The sequence below is a fragment of the Pleurodeles waltl genome, chromosome 9, assembly GCF_031143425.1.
Source record: "Pleurodeles waltl isolate 20211129_DDA chromosome 9, aPleWal1.hap1.20221129, whole genome shotgun sequence".
Taxonomy (NCBI): domain Eukaryota; kingdom Metazoa; phylum Chordata; class Amphibia; order Caudata; family Salamandridae; genus Pleurodeles; species Pleurodeles waltl.
The window spans coordinates 223815638-223830833 of NC_090448.1; the positions used below are offsets into that span (position 1 = coordinate 223815638).

At 45.8% G+C, this 15196-nt stretch overlaps 1 protein-coding gene across 1 annotated transcript in view; it reads right to left on the bottom strand.

The window, feature by feature from the left end:
* Positions 1–15196, bottom strand: part of LOC138259613 (uncharacterized) — a 981703-nt gene that overhangs the window by 265141 nt on the left and 701366 nt on the right. Inside the window, exon 4 of the mRNA XM_069207454.1 lies at positions 6537–6692. Within this exon, the coding sequence (XP_069063555.1) occupies positions 6537–6692 (156 nt within the window). The remainder of the gene's footprint in view (positions 1–6536; positions 6693–15196) is intronic.

The window sequence follows — 15196 nt, forward strand, 5'->3', positions numbered from 1 at the left end:
ACACATGATGCTCAGCCTCACGTGTATACATCTGAATTTTGAATGGGTCTTCCTGTGCTGGGAGATTGGAGGGCCTGCTCTCACACAAAGGACTACCACACCCCCTACTGGGACCCTGGCAGACAGGATTGAACTGAAAGGGGACCTGGTGCACTTCTAAGCCACTCTTTGAAGTCTCCCCCACTTCAAAGGCACATTTGGGTATATAAACAGGGCCTCTGCCCCTTCCAACTCAGACACTTCCTGGAGAAGATAACTGGAACCAGAACCTGCATCCTGCCAAGAACTGCCTGGCTGCCCAAAGGACTCACGTGACTGCTTTCTGTGAAGGACTGCTGGCTTGCTGTTGCCCTGCTGCCTTGCTGCTCTCTGGCTGTGGTGAAAAAGTGCTCTCCAAGGGCTTGGATAGAGCTTGCCTCCTGTTCCCTGAAGTCTCAGGACCAAAAAGACTTCTCTCTTGCAACTGGACTCCTTGTGCAGCGAGAATTCGATGCATAGCTTGCTAAAACCGATGCACAGCATGCCCCGTGGTGAGAAATTCACAGCACGCCGAACAGGAATGACGCAACGCGACTTCACAAGGAGAAGATCGATGCAGCGCCTGTGTTGCGACCGGAACTTCGACGCACAACCCACCAGATCGATGCAGAGCCGACCTGGGACGAGGGAGCCCGACTTCCAGAGGGGAAATCGGTGCAGCGCCTGCCGTGTGGGAGAAAATTCCATGCAACGCCCACCGGAACGATGCAGCGCTTGTGACTTGGCTCCGCAAGCCCAGGATTCCACGCACAGACCCTGGGGCATCTGAGGACCCCGCAACCCGAAGAGGATCCATGCCCGAACGATGGAAATCGACGCACAGCCGTCCCTGCCTAGAAACTAGCTGAAGCATCGCCGTGTGTGGCCCGTGAAATAGATGCACACCCCTTTGTTTCCACGCTTCTCCTTCTCTGCGGCCCTTTGCGGAGATTTTTCATGCAAATCAGGTACTTTGTGCTTGAAAGAGACTTTTTTGCTTTAAAAAGACTTAAGACACTTTATATAACTTTTCAGTGATATCTCTACATTTACTTATTGCATCTTTGATCGTTTTGACCTGCAAATATCCAGATAAATATTATACATTTTTCTAAACACTGTGTGGTGTATTTTTGTGGTGCTATATTGTGTTATTGTATGAATTATTGCACAAATACTTTACATATTGCCTTCTAAGTTAAGTCTGACTGCTCAGTGCCAAGCTACCAGAGGGTGGGCACAGGATAATTTTGATTGTGTGTGACTTACCCTGACTAGAGTGAGGGTCCTTGCTTGGACATGGGGTAACCTGACTGCCAACCAAAGACCCCATTTCTAACAGCATCTGCCAGGCATGAGGCCTATTCTATGGCAATATTGGCATTGTATGGGGTTTTGCTGCTACCCTCCTCCCTGGTTTCTATGGTTATAGCTATATTAGACCTCTTTGGGGCCCAGTTGTGGAGCTCCATTTAGGACTGGTGCCATTATCACACTTGCGGGCAACATGGTCCCTTCGAGGGTGGTCTTCCTCAGCTTCTGTTGGACCAACTTATCGGTTTCTCTCTGGGCCTGCTCCTGTTTTTCCTCAGCCTCTTCCTGTTTCTTTTTGTGAAAATGCAATATGTGCTCTTGTATCTCCCATCAGAGTGTGGTGTCTAGCCCTAGTATGCTGTCCAACCCACTTTGCAATTTGGTGGTGTTAGCCCCTTCTTGAAGATAGTATAAAAGAAGATGACCTGAGGGCCTTTATCAGTTCACAGCTGTCCTTTCTCCTGTCCCCACCGTTCTCTCATTTTGTCTGACACCAATCCTCCATCTGGGCAGTCCAGGAACATTTCCTTCAGGGCCATCCATATTTAGTGCCAATAAAAATTGAATGTGGCTCCGTCATGCTCTGTGTTATTCAGCGAGATTTCTGGGATGCAGGCTTGGGCAAACACTGTCTTAGTCTGCCCACCGATAATGCGACTTAGCTTACTTTTAACATTGCTTGGGTTATTCCTGAGGTGTTCTTCTTAAAGCCCGAGATTCATTTCCTGGCCCCCTCCAACAACGGTGGCAGTTTGGCTCTTAGCCCTTTCTTGTCCAACTGAGCCCATGGCACAGAGATGGTCCCTGGTGTGCTCTTCTGTAGTAGAGGACATATTCTCATTGTGGGCAGCTTTACTTTACTGGTTTACTGGTTTCACCTCGACATAGCATTCCCATCTCCTCAGACACTCCTGCATGTAAGAGAAGTTCCACTTGAGATCACCACCTCCATGTTGGATGCAGTCTTCCACAATCGCTATGTCCTCTGGTTTTTAGTATCCCTCCTCCCGCCAGGCTCTATCATATTGATCAGAACCTGCCCTCAAGCTCACTTTCCGTTGTTTCCTCGGCTATCTGAGCATATCCTGTGGCTCCCTACTCCTCACCAGATCCTGAAGGGCTGAGACCCCTTTCCTCACCCTCACTAGTTGACTTGTTGTCCAGAACTGCTATGAATCTCTCTGTTACTCAGTGTGCTTTCCAGATTCAGTGGGGGCACATGCCCTCCCCTGGGGTTCGGGCCTGAACGTGATGGAAGGGGGATCGAACTTCAGGGGGATCTAGCACTATTGGCCTGTTGCTCCACCATGCCTAGACCTAACTACCTGCTGTTTGGTAGGGACTCCGTGTGCTCCCTCAACTGGAGGATTTAGTGAATACTAATGAGGAGAGAGCAGCCGCTGGGGAGAGCACCTCCATACCCAGATGAGGCAGGGGAGGAGCAAGCACTTTACTTGCTGATTGCGGGTAGATGTTATCAGCCTGGGCCTCCTCAAAGACGGACCATAATTCTAGTAATGCTTCCCTTTTGTCCTTGTTTTTCCCTTTGTATTTTGTGTGTAAGTGTATTCTTGTGTGTTCAATTATTTTGGTGTCAAAGGGTCCCTCTTTTGGCCAGGGGGACATGTGTGCCTTGGTGTGTGTGTATTTCATGGCAGAACTTGATAAGTTATTTTTGCCTGAGTGGGGAACTTATTTTGCATATGCTTTAAAAGGCGATTCCATGATGGTTTTGGGTAGTCTTTTTGAGGATAGCTACTCTTTTAACTTATACTTTTTTATAGGGGATTTTAAGTTATACGCATCTAGTTTTTCTATTTTTTAGAGAATTTTAAATCTTTTCTCTGGTGGCAGGGAAATATGTACATAGATTACTAGATCTAATCTGGTAGCGTGAAATATATATGGGTTACTAGATCTAATGAGCTTAAAGTTATTCACAGATGCATTAAAATGAACATTTAACAAACATGAACAGCAATGCATATGAAGAACTACAACCTAGGAAAAAGTGAAATTATAAACTCAAAACAGTTTGAAATTGGGCATCAAAATAGCAAGCCTTACTTTCGCATCAAATAGCAACTTGTAAGAATCAGCAAATTCTTCAGAGCACATTAAGTCATTGACAAAGCACAATAATTAAGCCAAAACACAATTAAATTAATTTACTGGTACAACACATTGGGTCATCAACAAACACAACACTCAAGACACAATACAGTCATGTTAAATCACCAGTGTCAGTATCAAAATGACACCCTCTCAACTGGCATGAAGAAAAGCTTACGAGGAACAAAAAATAAAGAGAACAGCCTGTCACAAATACCTTAGCCTGCTCCTAGTGCTGTAACCAGAGGAAACTCTTCTTAGTGCTCGGGACTAGGCGAGTCTGATAATCTTGTTGATATCAGCTCTGGGATAAAGATAACAGCAATTTATACAGAGAAAGAGAGGAATATCTTCATCAAACATAGGCTCTTCTTGGCTAAATACAAGCTATGCCTACTCTCCTGGATCCCAATTGTTCTGGTTCCATAATGTCCAAATTACACCCTAAGTCTCCTTCCTTCAGCTGCAGTTGGTCCGAGCTACCAATTAGCTCCTGGCTGGCACACCAAAATATTGCTTGAATGAGCATTTACCTTAAAAAACAAAAGACAAGAGGCGTCTGGCAAAACAGGAACAGTTTGTTCAATTAAACATCACGGCTGGGAAAGCAGTTACAGAACCGGGGCCTGAGGACTGTCTCTCAACATACATTAGATTGAAGCAAGTTTTAAAGATTTCCCTGAGTACCGTAAAACAATAAAAGCATTCCATTCTTGATAAAAATGTGAACAGTTGTCATGGAGTCATAAAGATAGTCCCAGATAGTAAATACAGGTTGGCACACATTGCGGGCCAGCGAGTATGTGTCCAGATGTCCAGCCTGAGGGGCACCCAGTCGCTGTATGTGCTCTGTGTGTTGTGTTCTGATAGGGTAAGTGTTCCTAACTACATGCAGGATCCTACTTAGTGGTGTTTTTGGGAATGCCCGCATCCCTCTGGCCAGCTGTGTTTTATTTGAACCAATCTCCGGGGACCACTGTGGTGTTGCTGTGCCTATCTGTAGGATCTGAACTAGGTTTTCCTGTTTGTGTGTTTGCCTGACAGCTAAGTGTTACCCCCACCTGTGACATCTCAGTCATTAGCATTAACCTCAGGCTTAGGTCTAAGAGCCTGTCTGACCACATACCTACGTGCCGGGGTTCACGGAGAGTTCATGACGGGGGAATCTAATAATGGTAATATTAACACCCTCACTATTATACAAAATGCTAATATGGGTCTTAGCACTGAAGTTTGTGTGAAAGAGTTTACCAACTCTTCAGCAAAGCTACCATATTTGATTTTAATTTCTCCATACAAACCCCGCTGATGTATTTCACTGCCGGCCATTACCGCAGCAAGCAGGGCTTCACATACTTGCCTTGCTGCTTTTTGATTGAATGCTGGGGTGTGAGCAATAATCCAGTCAGCACATGCCTAGACAGTCCATGCACACCTGTCAAAGCATTTTACCACCGGCGTCACTCACCTTTCTTGATACATTTCAGTTCAGCAGTACTGATCAGTGTGCATCAGCTTGGGACTTACTTGACCAACAAGCTGGCTCAAGTATTGAGTTGGAAGGAAGTGTGATTAAACCAGTAGTTCCTCTGCTATCAATCAAGCAGACCCACTGCTCTGCAGCTTTGCAACTCGAGTTCATAATGGACACAAGGACGTATTTAGAACTAAATAATAGCTCCAAAGACAAGTAGTACAAATGACAGCTGCTCGTGTGTAGTCATTTGCATTGCTGCAGTGTCCCCGCACTATAACTTTGCCACTAACCGTGCATAATTCCACGACATGGCGTAATTGCTGGAATTCTGCATAACAAGAGCAATGCAAAATTGTACAAATGACATAAGCGTAATTGAAATTATGCCCAGGTCTAATTGGGGACAAACTTGGTATGACGATTACAAAACACAAATGCAAATGATTCAGAAGGCAATAAAGTTCAAGCAGGTTCACATAATGGAAGAACAACTGCTTAGCCCAATGCTTAATTTTAGCCGGTGGCTGCACCGGCACTGATTTTTGGGGCCCAGTACTTATTTTTCATCATTCGACATTTTCAGGACATGAGAAGGAAAACACACAAAGGGTAAAGAAGGAGGAAAAGAAAGACGTAAAATTCGTCTAAAAAAGAGAAAGCAGGTACCTGCAGGAGTGGGATAAATGTGCTGGGGGTCTTCAGTGGTGAACTACCGAGTCAAGGGATGGACTGACCTTGGCAATAGTCGCGCTGCGGAATTCTGGGCAGCTAGTTGGGCTCCCGCACTCTTTCTTTTACAAACTAGGCACTGGTTTAGCCAGTCTTCACTCCAAAACCTCGGACTGGTACCTCTTTCATAGTGCCTAGGTTTTGGAGAGTGAGTTGGTTAAGGCAAAGACTATTTCATTTTTAAATGCTTGTTGCCCATTAGCAGGTATGCCCCTAAAGCGCAAACATTTATACTTTATGTGCACTAACCCGTAAACCTGGCTTGCTAAGTACATCCCTTACTAATTGGTTTTATTTTTGTGTCTTTATTAAAATAAATTAAGAAGCAGAGATGGAAACAGAACACAAATGTTTTTCTTTTTAAGGATTAACTCAAAAATATCAAGGAATGCATTATCAGTTTTTAATGCACCATTAATAATCTGTAAACCAGTATAATATGTTTGTTCTGTGTTCCAATATAAATGGAAATGAGCAAAACATGTCATTTAAGACCCTTTGTATTGACAAATAAGATAAGAAATCTGTCTTTTCTTAACCGAGAAATGTCAAACAATAAGAATATTCATGCCGCTGCATATTTGTCACTGGATAAACTCTCAAGTGGTTAGAGAATTTTTAATTCCAAATCATTTTTATAACTGGAAAGGCACAGGCAAGCACATATATTAAACAGATTAAAGCGAATAAGATCTGTGCACTTTAATCATTATCCTCGAGGACGGAGATGAAGTTTTCAAAGATAAACTGACAAAGAATGATAAAGTCTAAATGCCACCATGCTAGCAAATCCTGGAAGGGTTTTGTGTCAGAGAAGCGGGCGGGAAAGGTGAAAGTATTTGGAGAAACATCAGATTACCTCAGAAACAAATTTCAGTCTGCTCACCTTCAACGCACGAGGGACGAGCCCTTGTTGTCCCAGCAACCTGTCCAGGGAAACAGGAACATTTCACGGTTTGCGACCGCTCTTCGATCCGGTTTTTATTGCAACACCGGTGGACTGCGACAACTTCGCACGTGCCTTGCTTCACCTGGTAGTGGCCTAAAATTACAAAGAACGTCTCCATGTAAAAGAGGGCCTGGAACAATGAAACAACCTCACAACATCTAATTCTATTGATTTTTAGCAAAATCAGCAGCATGTTTTAGCTCGGATGCATTACGCTTAAACATTTGAACTGAATATGGTTATATTAAAAATGACAAACAAGGAGATTTCCGGTACCAAGGAATGGAGGATGTACTCGTTTTTGTCCGACGTCCCTCATGCAAAAAATAAGCAAGGAACTAATTTGTTGACAATGCATTCTGTGGCATAGTAACTGTTGGTAGGGTCGTCACTTAAGGGGTATTCAGGAGATGCCGGTGCAAACCCATTCCTGTTTCAGCACTAACTTCATTTTCAATTTACAGTAACACCTCATGGGGACATTATTGTCTTGGTACTTGTTAGAAGAGTGGTACCTGATGTACGAAATTACACAAAGCTTAACATGTGTTGCCTTTCCTGAAAGTGTGCCTCCATTGTTGTCCAATATCCAGCAGTGTACACTGCCTGTAGTTATAAGGCACCAAATATTCAATATTTTAAACCTGAAAATGGAGCCAGTGGGGAATGCATATGTTGTGGCCTAATTGCCTTCTTGTGCTTGTGGTTGCAGCTGTACCTCTTCAGCAAAGCTACCATATTTGATTTTAATTTCTCTAAGCAAAACCCGCTGATGCGTTTCACTGCTTGCCATCACAGCAGCATGCAGCAAGCAGGGCTTCACGTTCTTGCCTTTCTGCTTTTTGGTTCAATACTGGGGTGGGAGCAAGAGTCCAGTCAGCACATTCCCAGACAGGCCATACACACCTGTCAAAGCATCTTACCACCTGCCACACGTGTACCTCACCTTCCTTGATGCATTTCAGTTCAGCAGTACTGATCAGTGTGCATCAGCTTAGAGATTAAATGACCAACATGCTGGATCAAGTGTTGAGTAGGAAGGAAGAGTGGTTAAACCAGCAGTTCCTCTCCTGTCCATCGGGAGCTGCAGCTCCTCTACTCACCAGCAAAAGAACTTAGGGGCAGCACCACAGCCTTCCAATCGACCACTTAGTTTGAAAGCCATGCTCTCGCCTGTGGTTGTCCTTGGTGACAGCAGAATTTCTGTCTGCCCCATTACTTTGATCCTAAATTCATACTCATTCCTTCTCTTACCCCTGAGGGACTGTAAATGTATGCATAATTAAATGCACGTATTAACAAAGTGTAATTTACAACATTAAATAATGTGTGCATATTCATCATACAATTTGTAGTAGGTAACCTCACTTAGCCAATTATAAGCAACATCTGAGCAAATATGTTGAAAATAATTTAGCTAACATATTATTAATGTAATTTTAAATGTCAACATTACAAATTTAAGGCAAAGAGGCCTGCTTACATATGTCCATAATTGTGTTGCATGATATTTTTTTTCCCTTTTCCTACTAGAGATGCTGTGTTTTTTCAGAAGAGTTTGTGTGTATATAAATATATGCAATATATGTATATTGCCAGGTGGTGGCAGTTATAGTTAGGACCAGGTTTCCTCAGAAAAAAATGTTTTTTGGCTTGCCTATATCTTCGGCACCGTTTGACAAATCTTCATGAAATTTTTCCCAAAAAAGTGGATTCTTGTTGCGATTTGAAAGTTTCGGGGTGATCTGTCAAGCGGGGACTAAGAAAAAAGGGGGTCAAAGAACTTTGCATTTCAAATGTTAATTCTGAAAGCCTGAACCGCTGGACGGAATTACACCAAATTTGTCAGAATGCTAGCTTTTGGTACGCAGATCACGCTTTCGCTTATTTGGTGGAAATCTATTTAGTAGTTTTTGAGAAATTAAAGGGAAAATAAATCTGTATATCTAGGGCAGCAGATCCTTTGTAATGGTTCGCAAAAAAGATGAGCTTGTGTGGGGAAATGCACAGCTGTGATTGGCTGCCAAAACCTCAAACCAGGAAGTGTTGGCAGCCATCTTGAGACTCGACGGGGCAAAGTGTTAAAAATTAGAAAGGGGGTCTGTTTCAGGCCCCCTACAAGCCTGGGGACCACCACATCCCCAGGGCTATGCACATTGAGGCGGGGGCACACAGTCTGCCTCGAGGAACCACTGATGGCCCTGGGGACCGCCACGCCCCCAAGACTGGCTCCTGCTATGTCCCAGGATGCCCACCCCGGAACATAGCTGTTTGTGTGTTGCTTGGTGGCAGCTTTGAAGCTGCTGCTAAGCCACAGCGAGTACTCCAGTCCGATGAAGGGAGAGCTGTTTGACAGCTCTCCCTTCGTCGGAGCGGAGGTTTCCTCTTTCTGCCTGCCCATAAGGATGAAGGCAGGGAGACAGAGTAAACAATTGCTCTCACAGAGAGGGAGGTGCTTTAGTAGCTCCCTCTCTGTGACAGCAATGGCAGGAGGTGGGAAGCCAGCTGGGACTCTGGGGGCCTCCAGCCTCCCGCCACGGTCCTCGAGTTTGTGACTGGATGCCATGGGGGTCACCAAGGTCACAAGGCCATGTCCGGGGAAAGGGGACCTCCGGGGCCAAGATCGGCCCTGGGGATAGGGGCCACGCACTCCCTCCCTCCCTCCCAGAAAAAATAAATAATTAGGCCACTCCCTGGGGGATGGGATCCCCGGGGCTGAGGTCGGCCTGGAAGGGGAAATCATGTGGCCCCCTTCCCCCAAAAATAAATAGGCACACCTTGGAAAATGGGGTCCCAGGGGCAAAGATTGACCTGGGGAGGGAGTCGCGTGCCCACCCTAAAAAAAAAGATTAAATGTTTAGGTTTGGCCCCGAGGAATGGGATGGGCTGAGATCAACCTGGGGAGTGAGGGCTGAGCGGGGATGGGTTGTGTGAGACCTTACAGCCTTAGGCTGATCATCCCCAACTTTTTTCCTGCCTCCCTACACTTTTCTGACACTGTTTTTGCTGGTTTTAGGACTCTGCACACTTTACCACTGCTACCCAGTGCTAAAGTGCATATGCTCTCTCCCTTAAACAGGGTAACATTGGTTCATCCCCAATTGGCATATTTGATTTACTTATAAGTCCCTAATAAAGTGCGCTACATGTGCCCAGGGCCTGTAAATTAAATGCTACTAGTGGGCCTACAGCACTGATTGTGCCATCCACATAAGTAGTCTATTAACCATGTCTCAGGCCTGCCATTGCAAGGCCTGTGTGTGCAGTTTCACTGCCACTTCAACTTGCATTTAAAAGTACTTGCCAAGCCTTAAACCCCCCTTTTTCTACATATTAGTCACCCCTAAGGAAGGTACAAGGTAACCCAAAGGGCAGGGTAATATGTAGGTAAAAGGCAGGACATGTACATATGTGTTTTATATGCCCTGGTAGTAAAAACTCCTAAATTTGTTTTCCACTAGAGTGAAGCCTGCCCCTTTCATAGACTAGCATTAGGACTGTACTCATATACTTTTTGAGTGGTAGATTCTGATCTTAAAGGGGTTACCAGGTAATATTTAGTAAGGCCAGAATGGCAATATAAAATCCTGCTTATTAGTGAGGTTGGATTTTATATTACTATTTTAGAAATGCCACTTTTAGAAAGTGAGCATTTCTCTGCACTTAAAACCATCTGTGCCAGCCTTCCTCCAATCAACTTCTGGTCTTTGTGGTTGACAGCTCCCTTGTGCATTTCACACAGACAACCACAAACACAAGACACGCAGTCCTATCTGCATACTGAATGGGTCTTCCTGCGCTGGAAGGGTGGAGGGCCTGACACTTGCATTTCAAAGGCCAGTGGCCTGCCCTCACACAAAGGACCAATAACCCCCTACAGGGACCCTGGCAGACAGGACCAGGCTGAAAGGGGAACTTGTGCACTTCAAAACCACTCTTTGAAGTCTCCCCCAGTTCAAAGGCATTTTTGAGTATATATACTAGGTCTCTGACCCCACCAACTCAGACACTTCTGGACCTGCACCTGCTGGACAAGAGGTCTGGCTGCTCAAAGGACGCATCTGGATTGCTTTGCTGAGAAGGACTGCTGCCCTGCTGTTGCCCTGTTGGCCTCTGACTTTGCTGGAAGGACTTTGCTTTCCCCAAAAGTGCTCTCCAAGGGCTTGGATTGAGCTTGCCTCCTGTTTCTGACGTCTCAGGACCAACAAAGACTTTGGGGGTCTTTACGACCCTGGCGGTTGACGGAGAAGTGGCGGTTTTACTGGCAACAGTCTGGCGGTAAAAAAATTGGAATTATGACCATGGCGGTAACCGCCATGGTCATCCGCCACTTCTTCGATCACACCTCAATGGCGGAGACGACCGCTGGGCTGGAGACTTGGGTCTCCAGCCCAGCGGCCGTCACAAGACCGCTGGGGGTATCATGACCCGGCTTACCGCCATGGATTTCATGGGGTTTGGAACCGCCATGAAATCCATGGCAGTAAGCAATATCAGTGCCAGGGAATTCCTTCACTGGCACTGATAGGGGTCTCCGCCACCCCCTCCCCCGAGTCCATCCCCGCCACCCCACTGCCACCCCACAAAGGTGGCAGGACCCCCTACCCACCCCTACCCCGACATCACAACACAGACACACACCCGACACGCATGCAGGCACCACCAACACACATTCCCACACACACACGAACAAACATGCCAACAGACACACACACAGTCATACACGCACACCCTCATTCAGACATACACGCACACATCCATACAGACATACATACAGACAGACACGCACACATTTCCATTCACACTACACCCCTGCATGCATACACGCACTCACACCCCCCTCTACATACTCACACGCACACCCCCATGCACCAACACATCACACAACACCCCTCCACCCCCCTCCCCTAACAGACGATCAACTTACCTTGTCCATTGATCTTCCGGGAGGGGACGGGATCCATGGGGGCTGCTCCGCTGCCACCACACCGTCAACAGAACACCGCCACGCCGAATCACAGAATGTGATTCAGTGGGCGGTGTTCTGTTGACGTGGCGGTGGAGGTGGAGCAACATCCACTTCCCTGCCGCCTGCCAGTATGGCTGCTGGCGGCTCTCCGTCCGGAAAAGGCCAGAGGGCTGCCAGCAGTCATAATACGCCGAAAGGAAAACCGCCACCACTGGCGGTCTTCAGCACGGCGGTCCCTCGGCGGTCTTGTCAAAAGACCGCCGAGGTCGAAATGACCCCCTTTGTCTATTAAAAAAAAAAACTGTGCGTTGAAAATCGCCATGCACTGCTAATTACACATATATTACCGCACTCATGACAACTTCTATAACATAATTAAAAATGTAAATGAAACATTATCACAAAAATTATTGAAGAACAAACTGTGTATGGTGGGAGCATGAGTTATAGTTACCTTAGGGCACAAGTTATAGTTGCTTGTAAGAACTCCAACTACAACCGCTGAATTTCTATGACTTTGTATGAGTAAATTCAGAACCTAACTATAACATCCCTGGATCCTTTGTTTTTTCAGTGAACATACATATATAGACACAATAGGTGATGAAGCATGCCACTAGTAAATTTGAGTGTGAGTCGTTTTACAAATAGGAGAGGATTGGCTGGTTAGATTGGCTTTTAGGGATATGTCCCCCCATTGATTGAATGTTACATTTACATCATTAAGGTGACCAGCTATATTGACAAACATATTCAAATCAGGAAGCCAGGAGTAAATGACAAAGTAGGAGTGTTGGACCTGGCCCTTTTTGTGGGGTCATCCCCAAACTTTTTTGCCTCCTTTCTCCTTTTTTTCCTGACCTGTTTTTGTTGACTTTAGAACTCTGAGCACTTTTACCACTGCTAACCAGTGCTAAAGTACACATGTTCTCTGTGTAAATTGTACTGTTGATTGGTTTATCAATGATTAGCATATTTGATTTACTGGAAGACCCTAGTAAAGTGCACTTGAGGTGCCAGGGCCTGTAAATCAAATTCTTCTAGTGGGCCTGCAGCACTGGTTGTGCCACCCACATAAGTAGCCCTGTCATCATGTCTCAGGCCCGCCACTGTAGTGTCTGTGTGTGCAGAATGTAAACTGTAAATTCGACTTGGCAAGTGTCCCCACTTGGCAGGCCTAACCGTTCCCTTTTCCTACATATTAGACATCCCTAAGGTAGGCCCTTAGTAGCCCCATGGCCAGGGTGCAGTGTATGGTTATGGTAGGACATATACTAATGTGTTTTATGTGTCCTTACAGTGAAATACTGTCAAATTCGGTTTTCCCTTTGGGAGCAGATAGACATGTGGAGTTTGGGACCTCTGAACTCACAGTTTAAAAATACATCTTTTATTAAAGTTGATTTTAAGATTGTGTGTTTGAAAATGCCACTTTTAGAAAGTGGGCATTTTCTTGCTTGAACCATTTTTGTGACTCTGCCTGTTTGTAGATTCCCTGTCTGGGTTAGTTTGCAGTTGGGCCCCTCTCCAGACAGTGACACAAAAGCGGCTGGGGTGTAGCCTGTATAGTCTGATGAGCTATTTGTGTTAGGAGGGAGGGGAGAAGTGGCCACTCGCACCTGAAAGGGCTGTGCCTGCCCTCACACAATGCAGACTTCAACCCCCTGGTGTGTGTCTGAGGCCTTGCCTCGGCAAGGCAGGATTTTACAAAGAAGTGAGGCTTTTCTTTGAAGTAAGCCTACTTCAAAGGCCAAAATGGGCATAAGAAGAGTACCCAGAACCACAAACTTTAGACACTTCTTGCGGTAGACACTCTACCTCACAGACACGTCTGGACAAGAAACCTGCTGGTAAAGAATCCCTGAACCAGATCTGCCAAGAGGAACGGCCTGGCTGCCCAAAGCACTCACTGGGACTGCTTTTCTGACAAGTACTGCTGCCTTGCTGTTGCCCTGCTGCCTTGCTGCTCCCTGGCTGTGCTGAGAAGTGCTCTCCAAGGGCTTGGATAGAGCTTGCCTCCTGTTCCCTGAAGTCTCAGGACCAAAAAGACTTCACTCCTGCAACTGGACTCCTTGTGCGGCGAAAATTCGATGCACAGCCTGCTAAAAATGACACACAGCCTGCCCTGTGATGAGAAATTCACTGCACGCTGAACCAGAATGACGCAGCCCAACTTCGCAAGGAGAAGATCAACGCAGCACCTGCGTTGTGACCGGAACTTCAACGCACGGCCCACCGGATCGACGCACAGCCGACACGGGATGACGCAGCCCGACTTCCAGGGAGGAATCGACGCAGCGTTTGCCGTGCGGGAGAAATTTCCATGCAACGCGCACTGGATCGACGCAGCGCTTGTGACTTCACTCCGCAAGCCCAGGATTCCACGTACAGTCCTTGGGCCCCAGGAAACCCTCCAACCTGAAGAGGAACCAAGTCCGTGTGCTGGAAATCGACGCAAAGCCTTCCCCTGCTTCAAAAATAAACACTGCACACCTCCCCGTTTTCCACGCATAGCCTCCTCTGCGGTCATGAGTAGCAGGGGGTTACGCATGACACTTACATGCAGCAACATTATCACATAGTAATGTACAAGGTCTTCTTTGCGTGATGGGAAGTACACTTGAGGGATGGAGTGATTGGTAAGCGTCTGAATGAGGTGCAGAGTGGTGAAGGATACTTGATGGCTGGAGGTCACTGCTCTTTGAAAGGTACCAATAGGTTACGTTTCCTTGTTTAAGAACCTACTGACAACTTTTGTCTGACTTTCTTTTAATTGCAAGCGTTTGAGAGTCTCGTAATTGGGATTCTTTGGCCAAATGTGTTTGATAATAGAAAGAAAGAAATACCTGAAAGCCTCAGAACTGATCGATACGTAATTTGTGTCTTCATTCCTCAATTATTCCTTAATATCTGAAGTAAGGTTTTGAGGTGTCATATTGGTGCACTACCAGGGACATCAGTTCACCAAAATGTTTGGGGAAGCGGAAGTGACATCACTCACCCTTTGACCTCCACTTTCACTCACGCACACAGTTTCACATGCACACAAATTCACACTTACACACACACACACACATACTCTAACATGAACATACACCCGCAAGCACGCACGCAACATACAATTAAAAGCATTTTCATTTACCTTCGCTGCCATGGAAGGGTAAAATTCCAGCTAATTGTAGCCCATTTATATTACCTCAATACTGACCAATATATTATTGTTCACTATCAGGGTAATAAAAATTGACAAAAAGGAAGAGTGGAGCCTCAAATGAGGTCCATTAGGACGAGGTGCCCTGTGTCCCTGGCACTGAATTTGCCACCTGTGAGGCCAGGGGTCGCAAAGGGAGTGCCAAGGGTCGCATAGCGCGACCCCTAGATGACGTCCATAACTACTTCATTAACACTCCGAAGTACAGTTTGTACTAGTGCTGTTATACTGCTGTTATTGTGGCACGTGTTTACACGATACATAATATGCAATGTTTGCAACAGCTCTTTTCCTTATTCTTCTGCCCTCCGGGATTTTTTCTCAGCCACAAACCGATGAACAATGCATCTCCTTACTTGATTACAGCTTTAGTAATGAAAGAATTCATTACTATTCAATTTACTAAATTAATTGCTT